The following is a 9581-nucleotide window of genomic DNA, read 5'->3' on the forward strand; positions in this document are numbered from 1 at the left end:
TCATGATAGCGGGAGACTAGAAAAACTCATGCCTGACGCATTTGTGGTCCTGAAACGGTCCGGACACACAGACGAGATGAGAGGCCTCTGGCTGCTGTTGGTGCTCGTGGCTGCGGCCACAGCTGAGAGAGTCTTCACTGGGTAAGTCCATCTGTGCACACCACAAGAACACTCACTCACTGTGGTCACATTCACACTGATATTTCTAGCTTTGTGTTCAGTGTGGCTATAATGTGGCTATTTTATATAGAAAGTGAGTCAGTGACATTTAAAGCCAGCCAGGTGTTTCAGTACTCTGTAATCTAATTATTAACCTGTCCTTTCATACCGATATGTTATTGATATCATAAAGGGCACTCCAATCAACATTTGTGGCACCTAACAACCGTCTCCAATAGTCAGAAAACAGAATAAACCAAAACTTGCTGTGATGCAGAGAGTAAACTTTGCTGCTTGATAGAAACTTAATAAGAAAATGTGTTGAGGGTGAACACAGTAAAATATAGAGGGTGTGTCTGCAGTTATAAAGTTCATTTTCACACAAAACAAATACCATCTTAAACCACTTTCAGAATAAAAAAAAACTAAACAAATTTACAAGAAAAACTTGTACATTCTCTGAGATTAAAATTGTTTATTAACAAGATAAAACTCACAAATGTACAAGAAAAACTTGAAAAACAAAACAAAAAGACTAAATTATTCTCAAAAATTATGAAGTGAGTTTGTTCTTGTAAATTTGTGAGTTTTTTCTCGCAGATTTATGACTTTATAGCAATATTTGTCACCGTAATTTCCTCACTTAGATGCCTTATATGCAATAACTATCCAAGTTGAAAAAGTACATTGGTTTTCTATGGGTAAAACATGACTAGGCTTACTGTCATATTTAAGAGAATAAAGTGTGATTTATTGATCTGTGCACTGCTCTATACAATTATATTATTATTATATTGGTAAGCAGCAGCGAATTAAATGTTCCTCTATTGCCGAACTCACTATACACCAGATTAAGAGCATCAACTAAAAATGGAAAATGTAAATAATAATGTTCAGAAACTGAATTTCTTCCAGAGATCAGGTCATCAGGGTCAATGTACAATCTGAGGAGCAGATCCAACTCCTGCAGGCTCTGGAGACTCGACAGGAGTGGGAGGTACACACACACACACACACACACACACACACACACACACACACACACACACACACACACACACACACACACACATTGCATTGGATATACAATACAAAAACGCCTACATTCAAGTTTTCTCAGCTGCTAGTGCCAAACAGTTTCATATAAACTTCCCAGAAGTGCAGAAGACAAATCAAATGTATTGTGAAATAATAAAATGAGAGTTGATGTGGGTTGGAGGTCACCTGACCTTGTCAGAAAGTCAGAAACTCTCTGTGGCACCCTTTATACAGAAGAAATCCAGTGATTAACCTTCTCCTCTCATTTTATGCTATTTATTAAATGTTTTGCTGCTCCTCTGAGATAGAGTACATTAATGCAGATCAAGAAGCAAACAAGTACGATAAATAAACAGACCCTCAGTTTGGAAAATGTGCCTTTTAGTTCTCTTGAAGTTTGGTTAGATGAATCATTTAGCTTCACTCTGGGTAATTTCCTTGTGATTCGCATTAGAGGAAAAAAAGCTTTGACTCTGAATAAGAATGTTGGAATATTTGCACCTCAAAGAACAAATAACAAAGAAGGTGTTGTGAAGTAATGAGTGAGTCATAAAGAAGAAGGAACACAGAGAACACATCTAGGTGCCTAGAAAAAAATCTGTCGACATTACCTTGTCTAGAATAATATTCATCTTTATTTATACCTAGTAGCAAGGTGATCGAGAGCTATACGTCCAGATTACTGATGCACAAATTCATTGTAAAGATCAGGCTGATGGCTCTTCAGATGGGCACTTAAATTTATAGTGTTCAAAGAGTGAGATCTCCTCAAATACCTGACACTGAGAAATATCTACAAATAGCAAGAGGAATCAGAGGGAAACAAATCGCTCCAATATTATGAATTTTGACCCAGTGCTACTATTTTTGAACACTAGTGTGTTGCATATTTGACCTTTAAAGTGTTATTTTGTTGGCCTGTCATATTGTCAAAAATGCTGATACCAATGTTTAATTTTAAAGGCTGATATCATACGTTATTATTCATCTCTAGTACAGATATACATGTGGTTAAGTGGTCAATAATGCGCTACAGTTCAATGACTTTATAAGTCAACGATAAAATACTCTATCAGTTTTAATGAGAGCCAATGAAGGGAACCTAAAACTGGAGTTCATGCTTACAGGATTTATTTGAGTACAGCACCTCCCATTTTCAATACATTACTTTGTTTGTGTTTGTAGTGTTCAGGTTTTCCTGTCTGATCTGTGATTTCTCTTTGCCGGTCTGATCCCAGCTGGACTTCTGGCTCGACCCAGTCTCCACTGAGCTCCCTGTTGACATCAGAGTGCCACGCTCCAGTTTGAGTGCTGTGACAGAATACCTCCGTGAACACAGCATCCACTTCTCTGTCATTATTGACAACCTTCAGGCACGTAATCCTCCACATGCAGTCATTTATGAACACAGACTCTCATACTTACTTTATTTACTTTAATTAGTTTTGAGGATGAAATGATGATGACATCACTAAACTGCAGTTCTCTTGCATGCCACATTCAGGAGCTTCTTGATGAGGAGAAAGCTGAGATGCAGATGAACCAGATGAGGGAGCGCAGCACCAGGAGCTTCAACTTTGGAGCCTATCATGGTCTGGAGACAGTAAGCTATTTATACAAACATATAAATTACTCGTGACTCTCCAGATTAGCCACTGACTGGAAATGTTCAAATTTCCAAACAACAATGTGAAGACAACAGTGTTGAAGTTCTTACACTTAATTTCCTGGTCACACTTGCTTTTATGTCACTTAGTTGACCAGCTGGTTAACAGCTAAGTTTTTAAGTAGTGTTTGACAGTGGTGGAATGTAACTAAGTACATTTACTCAAGTACTGTGCTTAGGTAAAATAGTGGGGTACTTGTAGCATCCTTGAGTATTTCCAGGTTAGGATAAATTCTAATTCAATAGATTTTTGATTCCACTAAATTCATTTGACAGCTATAGTTACTAGTTACTTTGTATTAATAGGAAATAAAAATCAGCTAATAAATTGTGATGTAATATTCCAGGTTACACTATACAGTAGGGCTGTAAATCACAGGTTTCATGACAATACAATCTTACATTGATTCTTTGGACACCTACATAAGAGTTGCTGATATCGCAAAGTCCGCCATGATATGATTTCAGTTCGATTCAACTCACAACTCACAAAGAGCAACAAAACTATTATTTAACAATTTTATGACTGAAGTCTTTCAGATATTTGTGATACAGACATGACATGGAAATTTAGCTCGATATTTTCACATTGTATTGATCTATATAACATAATTAAAATGAACTTTATCTTAACTACCCGCGACATTAATGTGATGAAAACAATGCATAAAAAATTATACTGAGATCCAGTGATATATTATATACAATTCTGACATGGGTTATTCTTCAGAACAAGTACTTTTAGTTTTAGTACCTTGATGTTAATATTTTTGTATATTTACTTAAGTAAGTTTGAATGTAGGACTTTTACATCTAACAGTATTTTTACACTGTAGTATTGCTGATTTTACTTAAAAAGATCTGATGGCTTTTTCACTACTAGCATTTGTATATGAAATGTATTTGTTTTGTTTTATCCTGAGACTGATGTCAGTTAAATCAAATACATCTTGAAAGTTGTCTGACATCAAGTCAAGTCATTTGTAAACTAAACATAAGGATAAAGGGTTTTCTGTAGCGTTGTCTAATGTAAATACAAACCTTTCTTGAACTAGTCAGCTAACTGTTAGTCAACCTTGTGTGGAGTTATAAATTCTAAATTATACCTAAAATATTGGTGTTTAGTATCAGACACACCACATTTGTCCATATTGTAATGGTTGGTTTGTCTCCAATACAGATCTACAGCTGGATGGACACTCTAGTGGCTCAGCACCCTAACCTGGTCACCAAGGAGGAGATTGGGAGATCTTATGAAAACAGGCCCATGTATGTGCTCAAGGTAGGGCACACCTCACCTGGCTGTACTGTACCGTCATGAGTGTATAAGCTGTGAAGCAACGCTGTCCTGCTGAAATAATTAAGTTTTCCTTCTGTTGACTTTGTATTTCAGTTCAGCACTGGAGGTTACAAACGTCCTGCTATCTGGATCGACACAGGTATCCACTCCAGAGAGTGGGTGTCTCAGGCTACCGGAGTGTGGACCGCCAACAAGGTACAAGAGGCTGAGTATTTTGATTTATAAATTAAAATGTATTAGATCTCCTCCAGAGACTGCCAGAAGTCCATAACCCCCCCAAAGGCAGATACTGTATAATCTTCCATCTACAATTCTTGTTTCTAGACTCGATCGATTGCACTGAGCCTCCTTCCTCATAAATAATCTTGAAGTTTTCCTGTTTTCTACTGTTGCAGACATTATTAACTCTGGATAAAACTGTCACAAATACTGCCTAAGATATGGGAGATTGCTTTATTTTTTGAGAGTGTTATCTCTACAGAATCAATATCTTGAGTTCTTTTTCAGATTGCCACTGATTATGGTACTGATGCCTCCCTGACCTCCCTGCTGAACTCCATGGACATTTACATGCTGATCCTGGCCAACCCTGACGGCTACGCTTACACCCACAGCAACGTATGACACTATCAATCAATGGAAACAATGTGGACTCAAAACAGCAGCATCTTCCCTCGTATTGATATCACTGTTACTGTCTTTTTTTCTTATGTTGTGTGTACCAAAACACATTATTTCAACATTTTACATGTAAGGTAGATTTTTTAGAGGAAAAGATTATATGATTGCTGTTGAAAACCACTTATCTAAACCATATCATTTTTGATGTTTAAAATCCTGGGGTCTTACATTCACCCACCACATAAAAATGCATATACAGTGTAAATCCTAACAAACTTATTTGGCTTGACTTATGAGGTGCTTGACTCACTGTGGTAACTGTGTGATGTACAGGACCGTATGTGGCGTAAGACTCGCTCCAAGAACCCAGGCTCCGTCTGCCGTGGAGTCGATCCCAACAGGAACTGGGATGCAGGCTTTGCTGGTCAGTGAACTGACTTTGCTGTGTTTTTTTTAGGTGCAAACGGTGCATTTGTCCTGTGGCTTCCTCAGGTTGAAAACCCACAGGTGTCATATGTATGTGTGTATGGTGTCCATTAAATGTCACACATGCTTTTTCATTTAAAATTCTCCCTCCAGGCCCTGGTGCCAGCAGGAACCCGTGCTCTGACTCCTACCACGGACCCTCTGCTCACTCTGAGATCGAGGTGAAGAATGTGGTGAACCTGATCAAGAGCCACGGCAACTTCAAATCCTTCATCTCCGTCCACGCCTACTCCCAGCTGCTCATGTACCCCTACGGCTACTCCTGTGGGAATGTGCCCCATCAGTCTGAGCTGGTAAGAAACAACAATCAAATCAAAAGCAACACTTTCTCTTCATAAATGTACTGTACTGTTGAAAGATTCAGCTATTATAACCTATAAGCACACTACTTTAACAACCTTCACTAGACAACTTTTGCTGGATTGTGATTTCTTATCCAATTAAAGTTTTATAGTTGAAGTGTCAAATATTTTGCTCTGAGATCGATGAATTGAAACTCATCACTACACTATGATGCCCCTTAATTCAGCCAGTATAGCTCTTTTTTTGGAAAATACTCCATAAAATTTATACAATCACACCTATTAACACTGAGAAACAGTCATGTAGTTATTCATATGAGACACATTTGTGGTTTTAGGCTACATAAACAAAACTGGCTGACTTGTAAACTGTGCAGACTCTCTCCAGATTTTTTACATTTAATATTTTTCAAGTGGAAACCTTAAAAAGCACTCCTTTATAGCTGTTTTCTGTCATTATCATCTGTGCACTGTAGCTGAACAACAGTTCTGTGCGCTTCTTTGTTGTTCCCTATAGGACTCTGTTGGCAGAGCAGCAGTGCAGAAACTCACTTCCCTCTATGGTACCAGATACAAGGTTGGAAGCATCTGCAACATCATCTGTGAGTGACAGTTTTTATCCTTTTTGTGCAAGGCAACTTCACTGCACCTCAAATTCAAATTCACCTCAAAGTTACATACATGACAAACTCCTGAAATGTATATTTATAATTATGATAAATAATACTGAACTGATACACAGAGTTCATGCAAAGTCTTGAAAGTTTGGAAAAAGCTTAATTTTAACTGTTATCTTTTCAAGGTTAGGAATGATTTTCATCTATGCAATCACTCATGAGAGCCAAATATCTTTTAATATCTAAAATAAAAACATTATGTTGCCATATGTCATTCATAGCTAGATAAGTTTTCTGTTTATCCCTCTTTTAATGAGCAAGCATTAAATAATCATGATCAAAACATTTAAAAAAAAAAAGCAAAAAAAAAAAAAAGCAAAACTGTCACAAACTCACTGCACCAAGTAAAGAAAATAAAATTCACAAAAATGTTCCAGAACTGCCATAACAAAATTTACATGTGATTCATCAATTTGAGTTTTAGTGACTTCTTGAAGGAATATCTATTTTTTAATCTGTCTGATGCTGGTAGGGTGAGGTGATTTAGAAACAAAGTCATGGTTGCATCAAGGTACAACATGTCAACAAGACAGTAATTTTCTTGATTAGATGAAAATATGTTTGGTCTCCTCTAGTGGCTATAAAACTGTCAGAAGAAAAGATGATGGGGGTGCATTTGAAAGTCTCAGTATGATAAAACAGAGCTGAAATAATTATTTGATTAAAAGAAAATCAACTTTTTTGACAACTGATTGATCGTTTCAGTCATTTTTCAAGCTATCTCTGGTTCCAGATTCTCAAATGTGAGGATTTCATGCTTTTATTTGTCATATGTTGCTGTAAACTGATTGACTGTTGGTCGGACAAAACAAAGAATCTCAAGAATCCACCTCGGGCTTTTATTGACTATCTTCTGACATTTTACAGGTTGTACCCCAGTGCACACTGACAAGTTTATTTTCCAACTGTAAAATGTCCCACCAGGTGTATATTTTGATCATAATAGTTAAAGTTACCAATTTTGCATTTGATGTGTTCATGTAAAACATTGAAACTCAGATGATTTATTATTATTGCATTTTTAAAACTCAAATTGTCAAATTATCAGCCTGGTTAGTAGAGCTGCTACTAACCCTGCTATATTTATTGTGTGCTCCTCCTCCTCCTCCTCTCAGATCAAGCCAGTGGTGGCAGCATTGACTGGTCCTACAACTACGGCATTAAGTACTCCTTTGCCTTCGAGCTGAGAGACACTGGTCGCTATGGTTTCATCCTGCCAGCCAATCAGATCATCCCTACCGCCTCTGAGACCTGGCTTGCTCTGAAGCACATCATGGAGCACGTCCGTGACCATCCTTATTGAAGAGGATAAACTTTAAAACAATTTACTCAGCTTGCAGAACACCTCTCTATGCTATGCTGATGCAAAACATCTGACTTCAATGCTGAGCAATAAAGTCATGAAAATCCTGTTTGTCTGTGTTTCAGCACTCCTTTTTGTCTTTCTGTGTTCAGTTTGTTTTACAAATAAGGTCAACCTGCATTGTAAAATCTAATAAGTTGGGTGTACTCAAAAATGTATGCAAACCCATTGCCTCAAAACAACTAAGTAAAGTTGAGATTTTAAAGTAAAAATAACTCTTTTTTTTTACACCCAACTTATTAGTTTTTACAGTGTAGATACAAAATTATACTAAGATCCCAAGTTCCATTTACTTCCCATGCAAAGAGTTGCTCTATCCCTCTGCTCAGATTCTGAAAAATAATTAATAATAAAGGATCCTATTTAAAGAGGGTTTTTTTTATATATTATTTTGGGGGATTTTGCCTCTATTGAACAAGACAGGTGAAGGTAGACTGGAAAAGTGAGAGAGACAAAGGAGACGACAGACAAAAATAAAACGGCATAATTAACAATTTATATATTCATACTTGATTAAAGCTAGAACCATCTGGTGGGCTGAATAAACATTATGGTGAGCCAACTTTGGTCCGGGCGCCGCAGTTTTGGCAGCCCTGATCTTAATAAAGACTAACAGGCTGTACAGAGGCCAGATGAGTCTGTTTTTTACTTTCAATAACTGGATGGTTTGAGATTATTTGTTTTAGAGACATTTTTCATTCTCACTTATGTAAAGTGCCTCTAATCTGAGAGAGTACATTACAAGAGTAATGTACTTAGTTACATTTCACCACTGAAAAAAACATTACATCTACTTGGTTTGTTGAAGTCAGGGGTCTGCAACGTTTATGATCAAAAGAGTCATTTTTGGCCAAAAAAGGGGGAAAAAATCTGTCTGGAGCAACAACTATTAAATTCTCTCTTTTCCCTTAAGACTTTTTTTTGGCAGCCATAGCTTATGGAGACTTAAGAAGATGAGCCACCATCACACTTTAGAGGAAAAGACACCAAGCCATAGACACAGTTTTTGATATTTTAGTTGATGAACTATTAACACTTTTTTGAATTTTGGTGTACAACATACTGCAATAGAATTTTGAGTTTTGTGCCCAACTCTTTACAAACCTTGTGCTGACTTTTAGTTGAGATAATTTAGTATTATTCCTTAGATAAATTTATTGTTAAAAGTTAAAGTTAGAGAAGCTAAAAAAAAATTGTTTTTTCAAAATTTGGTCACAGTTAACTCTGAACTTGATTTGTTACTATTTTGTTGCCTTAAAATTAAACGGTTTATGCTATAATTTTTTAAAATACAACATTTTGGGGTTTCTAAAATTCAAATATTTAAATTTATCTGAAGAAGAAAAGTAAATTATCTCAACCAAAGATCAGTAGTTGGTAAAACCTTTTCAAAACTGAAGAATTTGACTTGGGCTCAGAACTGATGTACTATGTATGTAGTATGTTGTCTTGAAATTTTGAGGTGTCTCAACTTTTTCATAGACTTACAACAATGAAACATGATTTAAAAATGTAATAATAATAATAATAATAATAATAATAATAATAATAATAATAATAATAATAAGAAGAAGAAGAAGAAGAAGAAGAAGAAGAAGAAACTTGATGTTAGTGTGTGTCCAAAGGGGACCACACACATACACGCACCAGACACAATTTTATTTACCTGAAAGTTGAAGAGATATTGTATTAGATACTTGATTTGGGTTGATTTTCAACAAACGTTAAAAGAGACAATATTTTCTATTCCGTTCTGTATGTATCATTTATTAATCAGCACTGTTACTTGCCTAGACTTGGTCCAAAAGAGTGTTAAATAAACTAACTTATGTGGGATTTCTTTACTTGCAGGCCCAGACCTGGACTTGATATTGCACCGTTAGATTCAGGACAAAACTGACGTACATGTGATTTTTAAACCACAGTCTGTCAAATGGTTAGGACTAGAATTTGAATCTGCAGTTAGATA

General features: G+C 36.3%; 1 protein-coding gene across 1 annotated transcript; it reads left to right on the forward strand.

Moving 5' to 3' along the window:
- cpa4 (carboxypeptidase A4) lies at positions 1–7659 on the forward strand. The gene is made up of 11 exons (XM_084733779.1): positions 1–141; positions 1075–1156; positions 2436–2570; positions 2702–2800; positions 4044–4145; positions 4257–4358; positions 4671–4781; positions 5118–5208; positions 5364–5563; positions 6090–6174; positions 7365–7659. Exons 1-11 carry the CDS (start codon positions 29–31, stop codon positions 7550–7552), a joined length of 1308 nt encoding a protein of 435 aa, XP_084589905.1. The 5' UTR covers positions 1–28; the 3' UTR covers positions 7553–7659.
- The last annotated feature ends 1922 nt before the right edge of the window (positions 7660–9581 follow it).

The sequence above is a fragment of the Lutjanus erythropterus genome, chromosome 13, assembly GCF_056507025.1.
Source record: "Lutjanus erythropterus isolate fLutEry1 chromosome 13, fLutEry1.hap2, whole genome shotgun sequence".
Lineage (NCBI taxonomy): Eukaryota > Metazoa > Chordata > Actinopteri > Lutjaniformes > Lutjanidae > Lutjanus > Lutjanus erythropterus.

Excerpts from the sequence above, each read along its gene's own strand:
- cpa4 (XM_084733779.1), top strand. The coding sequence starts at position 29 with ATGCCTGACGCATTTGTGGTCCTGAAACGGTCCGGACACACAGACGAG. Across the intron at positions 4,782-5,117 it reads ACGCTTACACCCACAGCAAC|GACCGTATGTGGCGTAAGAC; the intron begins GTATGACACTAT and ends TGTGATGTACAG. Across the intron at positions 5,564-6,089 it reads TGCCCCATCAGTCTGAGCTG|GACTCTGTTGGCAGAGCAGC; the intron begins GTAAGAAACAAC and ends TGTTCCCTATAG.